The sequence below is a fragment of the Orbicella faveolata genome, unplaced genomic scaffold (assembly GCF_042242905.1).
Source record: "Orbicella faveolata isolate gen_17 unplaced genomic scaffold, um_ofav_v1 contig_1, whole genome shotgun sequence".
NCBI classification, from domain to species: Eukaryota; Metazoa; Cnidaria; class Anthozoa; order Scleractinia; family Merulinidae; genus Orbicella; species Orbicella faveolata.
In genome coordinates, this window is record NW_028301536.1 from 19,160,834 (window position 1) to 19,180,000 (window position 19,167).

General features: G+C 39.3%; 3 protein-coding genes across 3 annotated transcripts in view; 1 reads left to right on the forward strand and 2 right to left on the reverse strand.

Moving 5' to 3' along the window:
• Positions 1-420: 420 nt before the first annotated feature.
• On the reverse strand, positions 421-6,051 carry LOC110057000 (mannosyl-oligosaccharide glucosidase-like). Its single transcript, XM_020763575.2, has 3 exons — positions 5,651-6,051; positions 4,095-4,350; positions 421-3,116 (listed from the first exon to the last, which is right to left on the reverse strand). Exons 1-3 carry the CDS (start codon positions 6,007-6,009, stop codon positions 1,236-1,238), a joined length of 2,496 nt encoding a protein of 831 aa, XP_020619234.2. The 5' UTR covers positions 6,010-6,051; the 3' UTR covers positions 421-1,235.
• Positions 6,052-6,848: 797 nt separating this feature from the next.
• On the reverse strand, positions 6,849-18,260 carry LOC110056956 (beta-centractin). The gene is made up of 17 exons (XM_020763522.2): positions 18,115-18,260; positions 17,897-17,961; positions 16,940-17,015; positions 16,195-16,233; positions 16,057-16,101; positions 15,922-15,963; positions 15,768-15,830; positions 13,860-13,921; positions 12,809-12,931; positions 12,198-12,291; positions 10,055-10,090; positions 9,875-9,931; positions 9,488-9,568; positions 9,207-9,300; positions 9,045-9,106; positions 8,797-8,837; positions 6,849-8,312 (listed from the first exon to the last, which is right to left on the reverse strand). Exons 1-17 carry the CDS (start codon positions 18,160-18,162, stop codon positions 8,210-8,212), a joined length of 1,131 nt encoding a protein of 376 aa, XP_020619181.1. The 5' UTR covers positions 18,163-18,260; the 3' UTR covers positions 6,849-8,209.
• A 61-nt stretch (positions 18,261-18,321) lies between these two features.
• The window catches only part of LOC110056957 (phospholipid phosphatase 5-like), a 5,665-nt gene continuing 4,819 nt past the window's right edge, over positions 18,322-19,167 (forward strand). The window contains exon 1 of the mRNA XM_020763523.2: positions 18,322-18,441. Within this exon, the coding sequence (XP_020619182.2) occupies positions 18,332-18,441 (110 nt within the window). The 5' untranslated portion in view covers positions 18,322-18,331. The remainder of the gene's footprint in view (positions 18,442-19,167) is intronic.

Genomic DNA, 19,167 nt, shown 5'->3' on the forward strand with positions numbered 1-19,167 from the left:
TCCCGACTGCTTTTTAAGATTATCCAAAATTTTCAGACTCTATGTAGAGGTTTCCTCTAGCGCGTATTCGGACATGCCGACAATCGCACTTAGGGCACAAGATCCCCACACAATCACACTTTGTGCAATTATATGGCATTACTTTCCCCTTTTCACCAGTGTAGTTGTGTGGTTTATTTATGTACTTGGAAGTATTGCTGTAGTCCCTGAATGGGATGTGAATAAACACAAGCTTTAATTAATCCTCCCACCCCTACAACACAACCGCCTTCTCCTAGAATATCATTTTGTCAGATTACACCGACATCCTCCTGTACCAATTCATATACATTAAATTTGGGAGAGACACTGTGAACGTAATTTCGTGCCCAAGATCTTGCCCAAGAACCTATAAACTACAGAAACACCGTTCTACCCATGTGTCGTAAAACCACGTGACAAGTTAAATTTATTTTCATTTCTTAATTAATTTACGAGTCAAATATATCCACTAACTATAAGGCTAAACGTAAATTGAAAAGAAACAAGGATTTGTTATTTGTTTGTTGTTCAACTTTGTTCCCAGGGCTTTTCCCTAAGAAATTCGAAAAAGCCCTGGGAACGAGGTTAGTAGTTGGCCTCTCCACAACGGACACTCTGAGGTGGCATAAACTGGGGTGGCAGCAGTAGGGAGGTTTCGATGACAGTACAATGTATGAAGGAGCATACGGCCGAACGAAATATCCCGGTCGTTGAGTATGGTGTAGAGGCAGCCCTCAGTAGAGCTTCGACCGTAATTTCTTTGACGTTGACGCCCTAAAGAACCTGCAAACCCGTTCGGATTAGGTACAGTGTCAGAGGGAACACTGGTATCGATCATCATGTATGGGATGTAGGACTCGAAAAAAGTCGTCAATTCCAGTTTTCCATACGGAGAAGTAGCTCTCAAATTTTGCTTGTGCTGGGCAAGTCTTAATTTGATGCTAAGATCCCTTGCCCATTGGGTAAGTGAGAATGAAAAGTTACTTGTACGGCAAGAAAATCTACTTGTCCTGGACGACGACACTTTTGGCGAGTCCTGGGATGGTGACATCGATATTCAGCTCATTATGGCTCCTTGTTTTGTTTCGGTGGTAGCCTTGTGACACGTCCTTTTGGAGCGTCCACTCTAGTCATGACCAAGAATCAGTTTCCAAGACCGAGTCACTTTTCTATATTTTAATAAGTGTTTTAAGCCGGCCTAGCGTGAGTAATTTTTAAAAATGTTCCGACATCATGAGTACCACTAATGAGGACCATCCAGTGAATGGATGCGATCCTTTGCCGTGTCCAGCATCGTCATCATACTGTTCCCAAATGAACCCTGACCTCTGATACTCGCTAAAGATGTTCTTGATTAAATTTTGCCGTAGATCTGTGTAAATCGCTTGAGCTGTGCTTTGGTAAGGCCCCGGAGCACTGGCGTAGTGGTTCAGCGCTCTGACAGCCAGGAAGTTAATGTTGATCCACACGGCCCCTCTCCAGTAAGGAGCGTCGTGTTCTGTGTTATACTTCTCGTAGATCGGATCAATCTTGGCCAAAGACCGCAAACCGAACTCGCTCCATAGCTTTTCGTTGTCTTTTAAATCCTTGAGGACTTTTTCGAGTTTCGGCGAGGCGGGATCCAGGATCTGCAGCAGGAATGGAAACAAGCTGACGTAACCGACCGCGTTGACGTACTTGAGAGAAGGGCCCTGCTTAGAGGTTACAATGCGAACCGTCTTCTTTGGTGCGCCCGGTTGAGCTGGCTGGACTACTCGCTGAACAAGCTTCACAAACTTGGTATGATTCCCATAATCGCTGTACGACTCTGCCTTGGAAGACCAATGATACTTGTCCAGGAGTGCGTTGTCTGACAAATAGAGATTGGTGGATCTGTACAAGACAGCATCCGACGTTTGATCCACTGCTTCAGCAATGTCGGCCATCAGCCCAGCAGCGAATGCCATCCAGCATCGCAGATCAACATGCCTCTCATCATCTGACGGGTGTGACGCCCGGGGGTAGTCATCCAGTCCGGAAGTCAGCGTCTTAGGGTTCAGCTCTGTGTCAGTCTTCGCATCCCTTCCGTGCCATCTGTACGTTGACGGCAGGTTTCCTAGTTGTGTGGTGTTAAACCAGTTGAACCAAGCCTTCAGTCGAGGAAAGATCTTTCGTAGATACCCTTCATCCAAGACGCCTTTATCCACCATCGACTTGATTGGAAGGATCAAAGTTGGCGGGTTAGCGTTTTCGTTGTGTTGCACAACAAAATCCGCAGGTACTTTCGTCCGAGCTTCATCGCCAAGAATCTGTTCTCTTGGAATCCAACCTTCGATGTTGATCAAATCCAACCAATGACCAATGATATCCTTGCTGATATTAGTGTCCCACTGGCTGATGAGTAGTTGATGGAAGCCTTCATCCCAGAGGAACCCACGTGGAAAGAACGGTCGCGAAGGAACCGCAGTGTACAACGCGCTATCCCAGTAATCTGTTGGTTCCTTGAAGTAACGAGAAACTACTCTCGAGCTGCCATAGAAATAGCCAATACCTCCAACCATGTTACTCAGCGCTGCCTGCGCGAACTGGACCTCGTCATTGCTAAACCCTTTCGCCTTCAACGTAAACCTCTCTTCAAACTTTCTTTCAAACTCATAGCTGTATTTGTCTCTAAGATTCAAGAACGACGGCCCCAACAGCCTTTCTCCTCTGGTTATAAAACTTCCAGACTCGAATGCGACCTCCACGTCAAATGGAAGCTCCAGGGTCCATTGCTGGACAAAGAAGTTTACCGGTAACTCTCGCCCCTCCTGGTCACGCTGCGTCACGTGGCCAGCCAAGGCAAGCAGCTGCACGTTTTTGTTACCCTTGAGTTTTGCCATGCGCATGTTCTGCATGACGATATCCTTGACAGAGTGCACGTGCGGTGTGTGAGCAGCCAGGAAAGAGGAAAACACGACTTTGGGAGGTCGCGGGAAGTGTAGCGCGAATGAACCAAGCTCTGGCGAGTTCCCTTGCAGTGCAGTGAGCGTGTTCTTTTGAATGACGGGCTGCAGTTGAGAGTCTCCTTCATGAGTAGCATAAAACAGCAAGGATACCACTTGCTTGGGGTTGCCCTGCAAAATAGATACCAAGTCAAACAGTAGGGAAGATACATGTATCCGTAATCAATCATTGTTTTCTAACAACTGAACAAAATATTTCTCTGTTTTACCAGCCTATGGCTTCCTATGAACAGCGAAAAACTACGTTTCCATACAGGTACATGACGTAATTTCATACCCATCCTTGAATGGCGTAGACTCAGCTGGCTATTGCTACATGTACATAACTTGACAAAGTATCAAGTGAAACTGATGTTGTTACTCATAATAAAACTTTTTTTCTACAAACATAGTTTCCCGCTTTTGACTTAAGCAGTGTCTGCTCTCTATTCGAGCCAAGAATGTGATTGAGATTCATACTATAAAACCATGGTCTTCACTTCTGTCCAAAAATGCACCTGGTAACGAAATTGGCAGATTTGATGAACTTTCTTCAAACTGAATGAATGCTCAAGGATTTGATGATTTTGGCAAATCTTTGTCAAATTTGTCTTAAGTAAAATCAGCTTGGCAAAATTGACAGTTTTGGTGACTTTTCACCAATCAGAATTGTGCAAAATAATTATCTCATTAGAGATGGTCTCAACATGCTGATGGATTTGGCGATTTTGGCGACTTTTTGCCAGGCAGACTATGCAAATTATCCCATCAGATACAGTCCTAACATGTTAACGAATTTGAATTGAATTTGATTTGAATTTTGTCAGTATAAAAATTATGTTTCCCTGGTTATCAATGGATGTTGCCCGAGCCCAGTGCAAAAAGGAGAGAAGTATGAATTCCCCTCCTTGTAAAAGCCCCAAGTGAAACAGATAGCAATGCACATTTCTCTGGGACCATTTGAATGAAAGCCTACAACCTGTACTTTCATACACATGTACATGGTGCTTTATTTTTCAAGATTTTACAAAATGACATTTAATTTGGAGTTTCTTTCAAGATTGAACTTGGACAACCTTTCAGAGATTGATATGAAGTTAGACCACCAACCATTTCCTTTCCAGAGATCCTTGCAGTCCAGTCTCCTCCGTGATCTCCACCCAATTTCTTTACAAAATCTGTTGTCAATACAAAATCCTTGTCAACTATCTCTTGTGAGCCAAAATTAGTACCATCATGTTTAAGCCAGCCATATTTACGAAGCCCATCAGATTGTTCACAGGTGTGGCGAATGGCTAGTTGACCATTAGGTGCATATTGAGGGAACCACATGAGACCTGTCATGAGGGACTTAGGGCTCCTTGTTCTGCAAGGACAAAGCAACAGTGCAAGCTATGTTAGTACAATCAAATCTCTGATGATTGACACCCATCATAAGCAGGCATCTCTACAAAGTGCACTCTTTGTTGTTGTCACAGACTTGTGGTCACTCATGATAACTGTACTGTTTAACCCAACGTAAGCAATGACCTCCCATAAGGTGCCACTGGTTGTGTTTCCATGGATGCCTACTCAGAGATAATTGATTATTGGAAAATTGAACCCACTAGTCATTCCAAGAATATGGCTAATAGGTTTAATGTTCAGAAAAATCAATTTAATGTTGATTTTAGAAATGACTAGCAAGTTCAATATTCAAATAATCAATTCATTATTGCATTCTTGAAAAACCAAGTGGGTTCAATATTCAAACAATCAATTCACTAATGTCATCTTGAGGGGTACGCTTCACTTGGTTTGACTGTTAAAGGTTCACCAACACACTCCTCAGAGAAACTCCCCTGTATTGGTTTAAGGTTGTGTCCTACTGTTCAGGCTGTGGGGGTTTCAAGTCATTTTGTCAATATAATAGAGATCTCCACCACTGGCAAGAAAACGTCTTTCCAAAAAAGGTCATCACCATTGTTAGCAAAGCCTTGCTATCAAGGATGATTATGCTCATGGGTTAGGCTCAAAAATTATTTTAAAAGTTATGTTTGTTATTACTAAGTTGCAAATACAAACTCCTGGCTGATTGCTGTATACAGTAGCTACCTGCTTTATATCATCAATAGATAATTACGTAAAAGTGCCCTAAAATCTAGACGACTTTCTGTAAAATTTTGCTTACAACAATAAGTTGTGAAATCATGGTAATAGGGAAATACTATTGGACATCTTATGTCTTATGACTCTCATGCGAAGTCATTGCTCAATTTCCCTGCAAGATCCCTGGTCAATCTCCTCTGTCTAGATTTATAAATATCTGCACAATTTTAGTTTTGAACCGTGAGGTAAAATCTGCATTGACAGTAGTTCCAAATAAACCCGCATTAAACTTGTATTTGACACTGGATTTACTGATCCCTAAAACACCTGCAACACTATAGGTAGAGTTGTTATTGATCAAAACTGCAACTGTCAATTAAGACACTGAAGATGGATGGGGAAGAGCAGTAACACAGTACAGTAATCTACTATTCTTTATTTCTGGGAAGTACTGTAAGTTAAAACTTATATCCCCCTTTATTTACTCAAGAAAATAAACTTTATGCCTGTAAAGATCTGTAGCTTTCAGGAACGTTTATTAAAATAAGTTGAAACTGACCGAGTTAGTTTAACCTTACCTTAGACCAAAATACAAATTTGAACGATAAGTCCCCCAGAATCGGCTCATATCCATTTCAGTCTTGTTTATAACTAACGGTGCATTAAGTGGCGTGTAAAGACGTGCAGATAATCTGTAATTCCAGAGTTTATATGCTCCGAGTAAACACAATGGAACTCCAAGCACAGCTGCCACCATCAGAAATGGTTTGAAAGAAGATTCCTTTCCTCGACGGCGAGGGAATTTAGTTCTATCTCCGTGATCTTTTGAAGAATCCAAACTATGTTTCCCTCTCCTTTGTCGGGCCATCTTCGAAACTATATATGAACAAAGAAATAAAAGGAGTTTTAGACCGATACGAAAGTTGCTAACGATCATCCGCCATATTGCCACGATGTGACCGCGTAAAGGATGTCAGCTGGAGAGAACTGGGCACCAACATTAAGAGTTGTTGCGATGACTCGCGCGTTTTACACGCGCGCACTCTCGCGAGAACTATTTCAGGCTCATTTGTGATGGACTCTCAAAGAAAATCATTTTTCCAAACGTCAAGAAACACAGTCTTATTAATGGCCCGATTTATACTGGAGACGAAGTTTACGTAGACTTACAAGTCTGGCAATCATCGTACCTAATATAATACCCCCCGACCATGCGAGACACAAAACGGTTACGTTTTGATTAGAAGTAGCCCTTATCACGATTTGGTTGAAAGCCGTCTCCACAAACTTTCACTCGGTTTAAAAGTACGCGCCACCGCGCGCAAAAAAGAGACAAATGTATGGAAAATTAAACACGCGACTGGGTTCTTTCTAGCACAGCTACATCCCTCAAATTTGGTGCAATGCTTTGTTTAGTATCTTGCCGGACTTTCCTATTCATAAATAAAATTGTTCAGAGTTCGAAGAAAATTATTTGCTATCGGATTCCTAGCCTGTGTACACCCATCCCCTCAAAAAAAATAGGGGAGAGGAACTTTTGTGTCTCTCTGCCCGATTCCTTTTGAGGGCAGAGGGCGGATGTACACAGGCTATCGGATTCCCATACAAACACTGTAATATCTGACGCGTGTTGCCTACCTGTCAGGATGGCTTCCAAAACCGTGATAAGATATAGTCTGTTCGCTGGAATTCCATTTAAATACAAGATGGTATAGCAATCCCTATGGTAACCCGATTTAGACCGAGTATTTTGAAAACCACAATACTCCAAAGAAATTTATATGCCACTTTTATTATCTACTCCCCCATACATTTACACAGATCATTCAGCTAATTCTTGAACAAATAGTTTATAGGCATTAGGACCCGACCAAGGCTATTTTTTTTATAAATAAAAAAAACCAACAGGATTAATTGGATCAATTTTTAAAATTTATAGCAAGTCAAGAGTGAAGTGTCATTACTCAAGTTTTCTATGCAGGGGGGGGGGGGGGGGGTACAGAAAAGGTGTCCACCATAAAACAAGGTACTCTTTGATGGCACTTCCATCTGAGGGGTTAGCCCTTTTATATTCAGGAGGGGTGTCCCCTCTAAGAGGGGTATCCAAATTAAGGCATAATTAAGTAACTGAGTGAAATGCAGGCTCCATTGGAGGGAGTTACCATATATTACTAGTTCAAGATCAGAAGCTGAGGATAGTTGCAAGAAGAATTTTGCTCTCTTTCAATCTTTACATTTCACATCTCTTCAAAGTCTGCAAGTAATTTTAGTTACTCCCGTCGTTGGCTGCAGAGGCTTTACCAGCACAGTTTTCGGTTCCAGTCAATTAGTGATGTGATGGAAATATTCCCTGTCTACCTAGACAGGTCCAAACCACACTTATTAGCTAAGATGTTAGAACTTGATTTTGTCCTACAAAAGTTGTAAAGTGCTACATGCTATTATTTCCATGAGTACTTGCTCATTCCCTTCAAATATCATGTAACCCATTCAACGCAAATAATTAAAAGTATTGCTGACTCGGGCTGGACAATAATATTTCAGAAAGCATTGTAACTTTACAATGTAACCACAGCATCTGAACGATTTCCATCTCTCTTATATATGCAACAAGCCTCAATCTTGTACAAAATGCCAAACATTCTACTAAAAATTCCATATCCCTTCTAATCCAAAGTTTATGTAACACCAGCAATATTTTAGAAAGCTCAATGACACAAAATAAGACCCTCACATATATATCCACTCTATGTATTTCTCCAATGAGTGAGTCTCCATATCAACAGCTAAGACCCAATATCAACATTAAAATTCTCCTTACTGTCTCTAGTATGTTCTCTGTAGTTTAAATTGGAAGAGCTTAACTTTTAAAAGCCAAAGTCCTGAGATTGACCAACCTGCCCATCTCAGGACCTGTTTGACTGAATATGTTAAAAAAGTAAAGAGGATTTACAGTTCTTTTCAATGCTGCATGGGGATAGCAAGGTCAATTTGTTAACGCCAACAATTGGCTTGACGGTCATAATGATATTTCAAGTCTTACTACGACATGAGAGCCCATATGTACAATAACAAGATGTTTGACTTTATCTAGCTGATCTATATAATTTAAACAATTGAGAACAGTCTATGATAAGTTAGAAGGTCTTCCGATGAATGGCTCTTGATCCCTCATCGTCATATTCTTTTTTGGAAACCCACATCTTCTTGAATGTGTCTAGAGATGCTAAAATAGAGCCCCTGAAAAACAGACAACCTTAATCAGAACCTGTGTTGCATCATCAAAGAGTTATAAAAATAAAAATTATTAAATAAATCTAATATTCAACCTAAAAATGGCAAGGCCTTTGCCTTTTTTGTACGGACCTTACTGCACTTGGTCCGTACTGCCATGACTTTGAGCGGATATTCCCCAGTACTGCCCTCATGATTGCTTAGTAAGAGGTTAATATTTCACAAATTAGGAAAAAAAAACTTTCATTAACCAGCTCAGGCACTGTCTCTCTAACAAGTACCAAATGCTGCAAACAGGAATATTTGCAATAAGCCAATTAGAAAAGAAAACTGGAGTACATAACCAGTGCAATATATTCTACATACTTTCCATTCTTATGCTTTTTACTCATTTTTACTTTATGTTTGTACATAAGCCTTTCACACAATATTTTTCCAATCCCTGATGAATCCATGGATAGGCGGACATACAGATACAGAGTAAACTTACCCAAACCATGTTGAGTAAAGTCTCTCTGGAGGAGCAGAAATCTAAGAAGAAAAAGAGCATTCTCTTGTTATACCACATCACCCACATATCCAGTTGGAAACAACCATAGAAATGACTAGCATATTTCATAATCTAATGAAAAACTGGCAAAACATTTTGCAAAGCACATTGAGAATCATTCAAAATCTATCTTTAGGGTGCACGTAGTACTTTAAAATGGAGGTGAGATAAAAAAAAAAAACTCTTACTCTAATTTTGATGTCTTTTGGTGCTATTTTCTTTACTTCACCCAGTAACCGATCTCCAAATCCTGCAAAAAAAAAGAACAAAATTGTTTTTAAAAGACAAGATGAAGAGCACAGATACTAAGTAATCACAGTAATAATAAAAAAAAAAAACACTGCCATCACCTTTGAATAAAGTAGAGCCACCAGAGAGCACAATGTTTGAGTAAAGAATTCGTCTAAGATCCATGTCTGATTTTTGAATAGCAAATGCCAGAACCTAGATACAAAGAAAATAAAAACCACAGCTGGGTTTTTCTTTGTTTAACACCACAGCATGTTGAAACCAACAGCTGAAATGCCAGCAGCTCCTGCAAGTTAACTACTACACAGATAAGAAGAAAGAAAAAAAGAAAACACATAACTGAACTAGGACGAGGTGTATCATAAAAAGTATATTTTTTTACCTCGTGAATTCCTTCACATTCCTCACCAACAAGGTCAGGTCTAAACAGAAGTTCTGGTGCTCTGAAACGTGCTGGTCCAACCTAAGTAAAGAAGAAAGACAACATTGTTGCAACCTGATAGTTGTCTCAACATAACCTCCATCTTCATTTCTTCATGAAAATTGGGTTGACCAAGGTTTTAAGCTGGTATTTGCACTGAACTGGTTACCAGGCATCGTAATTGAGCACATGTACATGTTATTCAAGGTATTGTTGGAGAAGTTAAATAGGGGTACTGAAAAAAATGTTTATTAATGGATTTCTGGTGTTACTATATTACGTTCATAAGTTTGGGTTCAGAATTTTACAACAGTTATTAATTAAAAGATCACCAATGTGGCATTTTACCTCCAGCATACTTCCATCAGGTAGTACATACTGCATTCTTTCTCCTTCTAGTGACTCCTGTAAATTTTCACAATATCTACTATTAATTACATCAGTAAATACCACAGAAAATCTTATTGTAAAATTTCTTTTATAACAATTCATGAAATTCTTGAGGTGTGGTTGTGGCCTTTTACTTACCTCTTTTTGTGGGTTTACTGCCAGATAGCAGGTGCGCTGGAACAAACAAAAAAAACTTCGAATAAGGCAAAGAAGAGTGCATTCCAATTTTACAAATCACTGCCAGCATTCAACCCTAATGGTAGCTTTGGTAGTTCTTCTCCTGGATGGATTGTTAGCCCAGTACAGGCTACTTATCCTTAACATTTTGTCAGATTTTCAGAGCAATTTATGAGAAATCCATCATTGCCCCAGGGTAAGAGAGGTAATACATGTATATGTGGGTGAAGTGTTTGCTTCAGAAACAATGCCACAACATATGTTTTGGTTCAACACTCAAGTCTAATATGCTAACCAGTAGATCACTGTACATATAGAGTAGAACACCACCAGTGGGCCATAAATGCCTCTTACTAACTGAGTTCGAGGGCCGTACTTTAAGTTACAGACCAAGTTTTTTCCCTTAGTTTTTTCTATGGCTTATGCGATTAGCACTTAGGCAATAAATCGAAAGGGAAAAACGAGGATCTGTACCTTACAGTACGAACCAAGAAAACAAGGTTAGTAAGATATTTATTATATCTCTACTGTGTGTCTAACAGGTTCTAGAACAATTTCTATTCACACAGAGCGGCTTCAAATTTCTGACACACCTCAAAAGCAAATCAAGTCAATAATTAGTAGTTTCTTAGGAATCAATTTTGAAATAAAAACTAGCGCTAAAAAGTCACAACGCTTCGACCTCTTCGAGGTCATTTCAAGTGAGCTCCATTTTAAAATCGATAGAGGGATGACTCTTGTTTAATGTCTCCAGAAATTCTGAGGCTGGTTCCGGATCCGGCATTGCGCTAAGTGTATCATCTACAAAGCGTTTGTGGAAGATAGGCGACTTGAAGAGGTTGGAGCTCAAAGAAAATGGCAGGCTTCCCTTTCTCAGAATGGATATCAGGAATGGTTGCCGCCTAGACACCACGGTCTACAGAAAACCGACAGACAAAGGGCTTTTGCTACACTACCACAGCCACGTTGATGCCAGATACAAACGGTCACTGCTGAACACCATGCTTAACTATGTATTTCAACTCTCGTCTATGTGGAAGTTTTTTCACAAGCTGTGCTATCCTGACGACCTTGTGCAGTTAACCATTCGCAGATTCAATGAATCAAAAGTGTCCAAGGATTCACATATCTGAGTGGCTGATAAAAGAGAAGCCCCAGTCAGAATCATGTCGCCCTACAAGGACCAGAAATCTACAAACGTAGTGCGTTAACAGCTGGCTGATCTCAGTCGGAAGATCAACGCAGATATTAGCCCAGTTTATACAGGTAGAAAGATCAAGGATGAAGTTAAGGTCAGGGAAGACAAGCTGCCTCTTGTGAGTCAACAATGCGTGGTGTATTCATTTCAGCATAACAGCAACACAATAAACACAATAAAAAAGGCTCATAAAATGTCTGTGGTGTACTTTAAGGGAGGTGCAGTATACTTTGATTTAAGTCTCCAGTGAGTGGCTGCATCAAACTGAAGGTGATAGAAGAGAAATTTGATGCCAAGCACTGTCTTAGTCTATAAAACAGTAGCCTACTACAGTGTAAAGCCGCCACTGTCAACTTGATAAGTACCGCAGTACAGTGTTATAATCTGGGAACTATGACGAAAGTGAAAACAGTGTGGTACGGTCATGTTGTTACAGTTACACTAGCTAACTATTGTTTGAAAGCGATGGCACTTTAATGTTATCTGCCGCAAGCATGTGTTGGATGTAGGCGATGACATGTATTAGTAGTTGTGTTTAGTACTATTATTTGTATTTTTGTGAGACCCCTGCCTTGGTGGCTGCTATTTAACGAGCGGATGAATAAAGCTTGTCATCATTCGTTCATTGTACCCAATTTCGTGACTGTTATATACGGGTAAAAGATAATAAAATTGTGGATTCAGGAAGTCTAAAGGGTGACCGCGTCTGTTATGTACAGGTGACCACTATATGCAGGTCAACTTAACAGTAAATATAAGGGACGATTTTTGGGAAGTTGTTCAGTGATCATTATAGACAGGGTGACCGCTATAATTTATACAGGGCCATTATATACAGGTTTGACTGTACTAACTGGACACTTTTTGCAAAATGAGTTTTCAGAATCCTAAAAATTATTGTCTCACCTCTTTAATAGTTCTCACTATTTCCAGCTCTGATGAAGAATGGAAATTGAAGCCTTCTTTTCTTAAAAGCAATCTTAGATATGCTGTTACATCTCTGTTTAAAAAAATTAAGAAATGAATGAAGTAACAAGTTTCCTATTGTAATAACTCACAGGATTAGTTCTTATTTCAAAAGAAACCATTGCACTATGTTGACAGGGAAGCAAATAAAACAGAAATTGAACATTTATCTCTCACAACCAGAAACCTCCCATTTAAAACTAATGTCACCAACTTAGTTTTTCTCCTCCCGCTTACAATTTGGACAGTGAATCCCACCAACCCACAAAAAATTTAAGAAGGCAAGAAAGGTGTAATATTGGGCATCCCATATTCATCCCCCTAAAACTGTACAGATTTGCTTTTAGCATTGACATCAAAATACAACAAAAAGGGACCTTGCATTTGTTGCTGGGTGTCACTCAATTGTATGGAGACTTTTCCTCTCTCTAAAAACACCCACAATTCAAAACTGAAATTCAGACTTGTCCTTGACTCCTTTGACACAGATTTTTTAGTAGTACGTAAAATGTTCATTATTAAACATGCAAGGAAATCTTACAGTCACTGACCTGCCAGCAATATCTGTCCTCATAATAGAGTGTGGCATAGCAAAGCCTTCATAGATTGGGACTGAGTGAGACACTCCATCGCCAGAATCTAAAACCACACCTGTAGTTCGACCAGATGCATATCTGAAGATAAACCAGAAAATGATTCAATAGGCATTACCATGCAAAATTAAAATTTTCATAATCAAGCAGTGCAGGAAAGAAGTACTACTTGTGCATTGTTTTTTCCTCTGCTTGTAGCTAATCTATAACTTACTACCAGTAGTTTCCATTAGCCTCAGAATTATAATTTTGCAGTTCCTTTAGCTTCAGAATACAGAACACTCAAGCACACGCTGGCTATATGTACTCTAATCTCCAGTGTGTCACTAGAACAATGAGACTATAATAACAGACCAATTTTGACATATTAAAATTAAGCTTAAAACAATAGACCTCAGCACAAGGCTCTGGGAAAGAACTACAGAGTTTGTGGGGTTTATTCCCCAGAGCCTCATGCTGAGGTCTTTTGTTTTAGATTGAATTTTAATATATCGAAATTGGTTTATTAGTATGACCATGCAAGGTTAAACATGCACATTGGAGAGTATTAAAATTGTCGTGGTAAACATATCTATAGAACTCTTTAGAAAGTATAATGGTGGCTTAAGAAAGTGAATTATAAACAACAAAAATAAATTATTCACCTCCCAGATACCTGGCTGAGGCATCCAATTGGTATACAGTCGAACTTCGACTAACAGACACCTTCCATAAGCAGACACCGGTGACCACCTATCAGTGGACACTAAGTAATGGTCCCAGCCACATACAAGCACTGCATTTTTAAGCTTTCATAAGCAGACACCTCACAGACACTTTGTCTGGTCCCAAGGATGTCCATTTACGGAAGGCTTGTCTGTAACCAGTTTTTCACCACTGCTGGGAACTCAAAACATTTATTTTTAAACTAATTAACTGTCTGCCATTTGAAGTTTGATCCATGACATTCGCTCTTCTCTCCAGTATGCAGACATAATAATGTTACATTCAATGAGTAACTGTTACTTACAAACTAAGCACTGCTTGCATGGATATGAACAAGGCTGGAACATTAAATGTCTCAAAGAATATCTAGGGAAAATACATCAAATTAACAGTAAGAAACATATTTAAATACAATCATGTACATATAACATTTTTTAAATGCAATGGTACATGTAAGGCAGCATTCCAGGCTATGACAAGTTAATTTTCACTAATGAAAATAACCTCAATTTGAGTTATTATAGTTAGTTGAACTACAACTAAAAAAGTTCTGTACATCAGATAGCCTGCGTAGCAAGCGTTTCCGTGGGGTTTGGAAGCAAAGAAAGACCGAGGAACGGGATTTTTGTTTTTTTTGTCTGCGCGGAAAATGGGGCGAGAACCAAAAAAAAGAAAGATGGGGTGGGAGAGGGGAAGGAAGGAAACGCTTGCAGACAAACCCCTGGATTTTGAAAACCTCCGTTCGTCAGCGAACGGAGCTCGTGATTGGCTGGGCTAGACCAATATTGTTGACATGTGTCAATCAAAGGTATTTTAATACCCCTGAGTGCCAGACAAAATGGGAAGACGCGTTCGAAGCTTGGTTACAAAACGCTTTAACTTTTCTCGCTGAACGAGGGTTTAGTCGTCAGCTTCGACAGTACGGTAGAAATCCTGTAGTGCGATGCCGACGCTTTGGTTTTTCGAAGCCTGCACATTATTGCAGAAGCAAGCGCGACACAATTTGCAGCTGTTCCTTTAATTCTAACATCACTTTCTTGAATGCCAAATGCGCCAGGGACGAAATAATAAACCACGGGACAGAAAATTGGCAGTACTGCGTGGGAAAACCTAGTGATTTTGTCTGGCTTGTTACATGGCAACATGTTGTCGTAGGTACTCTGACATTTCATTAGAAGCATTTTTGTTGACAGCATTTAGAACCTCTGGATACAATTCTGAATGATTTGTTATAGTGTTAGCTGCGGCACGCAAATTTTTGTCACATATTTGCCTTACCAAAAATTTAGTCGTTTCGTCGCGGGGAATTCTTACAAGGAAATTTTATAAACAACTTTGACTTGGAGGCCGCCTAGGGGAGGATTATCTTTATTCAGCTACTGGTCAAGATTATCGTTATTTCCCCTCCCAGATGTTTGAAGCCTCTCCTGCACAAATTACCAAGTGTGCAGAGAAGACTTTCCGTTGTTTGTTTTTGCTGCAGGCGATAACACTCGAACCGATTTGCGGATCTGGCGTTTCCAGCAAACGCTTCTTTACTGGAATTGCCTCTGTGGGAGTTGACTTGCTAATTTTACCTTGTATCGATTTCTGGACGAATGAATACAGTGATCCAAGATTTCGAATCATGCGAGCACAAGGATTACTAATGCGACTGGAATACTTCTCACATTTTAACTTTCTGGCAGATTTGTGCTAAAACTTCACCCTTGCAGTCCTTCCTTTTAAACGGATTGAGTAGAAATATAGCTTGATTATAAATTACCAAATTTAATTCATCGAGATTTCTCCGTTCCCACTGTGCACTCGTTGTTTCAGACATATTTTGACAAGTAAAGTTTATTTTGGTTCAAAGTTCACTTCCGCTACGGAAGGCCGAAGATCTTACTGGTTAATTTATGACAGCCGATGACAGCACGAAATCTCAGTGTACGCACTTAGGCATGAAAGGCCAAGTGGGTGGTTTTTAAAATCTAGGGGTTTGTCTGCAAGCGTTTCCTTCCTTCCTTCCCCTTCCCCTTCCCCTTCCCCTCCCCCTCCCCCCTCTTTTACTCACTCCATTTTTCGCGCCGTAATTCTTTGCTCCCGAACCCCACAGAAACGCTTGCTACGCAGGCTATACATCAGAAAAAAAGAGCAATCATTTTGGTCACGGAATGGAATAAATTAATGATAATTCTCAAAAAGAGCAGTTTTTTGTCTCAGTACTGACCTCTGCAGATTTTTCTCTGTTTCGCCGTGGATTAAGGGGAGCTTCTGTCAGTAACACAGGATGCTGAGGGAAAAGCAAAACAAACATTTTCTTTGAGAATGAAGTTCCATTAAAGTGTTTAAAATGCAAGTATGTGACCCTTAAATAAGCTTACCTCTTCTGAAAATGTCTGTAGCTGATCCTTTGAATAAATATACTTAAAAGGCAAAGACAGTAGAAGTTAGTCAGTCTTTCATGAAACAAAAGTCAAAAGTAAAAAAAAAAACAGAGCCATATTCCTCTACAGTACCTGCCATATTCTTTCCATGTCATTCCAGTCTCTTACAACACCATGCTACAAAATAATAAAAGTTATATGAATTTATTGGTGGTTCCAATTTTTGGCAGGCTAAATGAATCCAATGTGATAAAAAATAACCTCACTTACTTCCATAGGATATTTAATATTTAGGAGTCCTCTATGTTCCTACAAAGAACAATATTAGTCACTGTTATTTCCCAGAGGCTCAAGACCAACAAATGAAAAGAAATTTAAGTAATATCTAGTGATAGATAATATCGTAACACCACTCGACCTGCTACATTTTTATACCATACTATGGAAAATACCACTAATCAGTAAACAGGAAAACCTTTGTCTACTCAATGGGATTATACTGATTACACCATCCCATCTGTCGCAGATCTTATTCCTGCCAACATTCAACTTGTAAGCGTGCTCCTCCATGGACGGCAGCATAACATGAAGATTTGAACAACAGAACACCACTAATACAAGTGAATATGTGAAAGATCATATATTTGAACTGTCCAGAGAAAGATTTGAAGACACGATTGATCATCGGTCATCACTCAATTAATAAATTAATTAATTGATGAATTAATTGTATTGGGCAACCAACCTGGAGAGTAGGGCATCCCAGTTGGCAAGGTTGGGAGCCCAAAGAGCTCCCTGAAAATTGTCTCAGAGCACAGCCTTGTAATTAAAATGATAGTCGGCAACAATGTGTCCATATTTTATTTAGAAACACATCTAAGTTAAAGGCCTTGTTTGCAAGGTTCCTATCTAGTGAGAAGAGATTCCCATATCAATGGTCATGCATCCTCTCCCAAGAGAAGGACTCTTACATAGTCTGACAGGGTTCAAGTCTTTTGAAAATCATTCCACTTACTTCAGCTTTAGGTCCAATAAAAATATCCCCTTCCAAGGCCCCAGCCATGACCCGGATATGTTTAGGGCGACCGACACTAGTAAACAAAATAAGCAAGAGTGATCAAGATCTAGAATCTTCCTACAGAATCAATTTACACAATAATAACTGGCCATTGGTAGTCCAGGCCTTACATTTAAATTACAGCGCAGCTTAAGTTACAGCTAACCAAACACAAATTTCAATGTATGCTTTGTTCAGTGTATGTACCTCAAGATTTTTTAAACATGTTGCTTCAGGGCAGCCAGCAGAGATATACAGAGTTACCAATTTCCTTCTACGCTGTTTTTCATGTTAGGATATCAAGTCAGTAATGTAATATTTTAGGACAACTGCCTGGCAGAAGGCAGACTCAGAGCTAATTACTGGCTGATGCTTCATGTAAATGTCCATACAAGATTTTCACAACTTCATATTTTCTAACATAGTCATTTCTTTTAACATGTTTCCCAGACTGACCGTTCAAAGGGGCCAACAACAAGAAACTAGGCTGTCAGAATTTGCCCTCCATAGGGGGTGCAGATAAAAAAAATGGAATTTTCCACCAACAAATTGCAACTCAGATATAAACGGACCTTTTATTCTGGGATATCTACATCCCAGCGATATCAAGGACACTAAATTAAATAAGTTGAAATATGAGTTCAATGAGCTTAAGCTTAATTTAAAGCCTTAATTTTGGATCATTTTCAGACCCTCGGTAGGGGGTAAATAATACTGAAATTACAAATTATTAGATTTTGTTGAAGCGGAAAAAATGACCCTTATTATCGCGTCAAATTATTTGCAAAATCAAAAAAATTCGTCATTTCAAATAAATGCAATCTGTTAATTAATGAACTCAAAGTAAGCGTATATTGATTGTTCAAGCATGCAATATAAAATTGACTGTATGGACAACAACAAGAGGTTACTTACTAGTTTGGAAAATGGTACTTGGGAATCTGATCTCCGGCAAATCCGGCCTTGATGACTCCTGATCCCTATTAACATTTAAATAAAGATTAAAGAAAGAAGTCCCGACTTCCTAAAGTTAACCACCCATGTTTGTTGATAAAAAGTCGATACAAGGCCTGAACATTGCCAGTTTTTTCTCGTGCCAGAAATAAAACGGACTTGGCATAAATCCCACATACGTTATCTATAACTATTGGTTGATTTGCTATCACGTCAAACTGATCCATAGTTTTTGATCGAAGGATTATTTACACCATTAGACTGGACAAAATCATGAACTTGCGTTCAAAATGGAAAATGGCGGACAGGCCTTTTCTCCACGTGATCAATTCTAACCAATCACAAGGAAAAATTGAGCCCAAGAAAACAACCCACATTTGACCAGCGCTCACGCAAATGAATATTGCGCAAGAAAATATGTCAAAGATGGCGGCCAAATTAAGACAAGGATCTTGTCATTTATTGGCCGAAATTGGAGCAAGAATGATTCTTTTCTCCATATTTATGTAAGTATTTATTTTCCTGTTAGATTTCGTTTCATGTATAGTATAATTTTCCACGAAACATGGTGTTCTCTAACTGGATGTGTTGAATTACATGTAAGTCTGGGTGAAACTTGATATTGGCGACGTGTAAGAAAGTTGTTCAAAGGCACGGTTGTTTGAAAGGTTTGTTCTTTAGGTTTGGCCATCTTTTTGGTCATCGTTTTGTCTGCACGGTCATCTACAGACGTTTTGGTAATCCCAGGATAAAAATGTCTTTTATGAAAATCATGCCGCATAAATATATTACTTGAGGTTATTATTGTATAAACTACTCACTCACAGTCAATTTAAGCTTATTGATCGATTCTGAATTCTATTTCACCAAAACTAACTTTGATTATGTTCACCTGACTATGATGCAAAGTACCAGTATATATAAATCATGCCAGCTTGTGTTCTATAAGTTCTGCTTTTTTCCATACTTACACTGCTTTGTCGATGACCTTTCCTGTATGTAAGCTTACATCACGTGTGTGCTTTGTCAAGTTAGAAGATTTTCATTTTTAATTTATTTTGTTTTATTGCATTTGCGTTAAAAAAGATAAGATTATGCATGGTGCGCACGTCATGAGTTTCAGCACAAGTAATATTTCAAGAAAATAGTCAACTTGCTCCTGGTTCATTTTTGAGGTATAGAAGCACTTGTGAATTTTTAGGATCACTCAAGAATTGTAAGAAGAGCCTAGC

Excerpts from the sequence above, each read along its gene's own strand:
- LOC110057000 (XM_020763575.2), bottom strand. The coding sequence starts at position 6,009 with ATGATCGTTAGCAACTTTCGTATCGGTCTAAAACTCCTTTTATTTCTT. Across the intron at positions 4,351-5,650 it reads AATTTGTATTTTGGTCTAAG|AACAAGGAGCCCTAAGTCCC; the intron begins GTAAGGTTAAAC and ends TTGTCCTTGCAG. Across the intron at positions 3,117-4,094 it reads GGATCTCTGGAAAGGAAATG|GGCAACCCCAAGCAAGTGGT; the intron begins GTTGGTGGTCTA and ends TCTATTTTGCAG.
- LOC110056956 (XM_020763522.2), bottom strand. The coding sequence starts at position 18,162 with ATGGATCAGTTTGACGTGATAGCAAATCAACCAATAGTTATAGATAAC. Across the intron at positions 16,102-16,194 it reads ATATTAAATATCCTATGGAA|CATGGTGTTGTAAGAGACTG; the intron begins GTAAGTGAGGTT and ends ATTATTTTGTAG. Across the intron at positions 15,831-15,921 it reads TACAGACATTTTCAGAAGAG|CATCCTGTGTTACTGACAGA; the intron begins GTAAGCTTATTT and ends CTTTTCCCTCAG.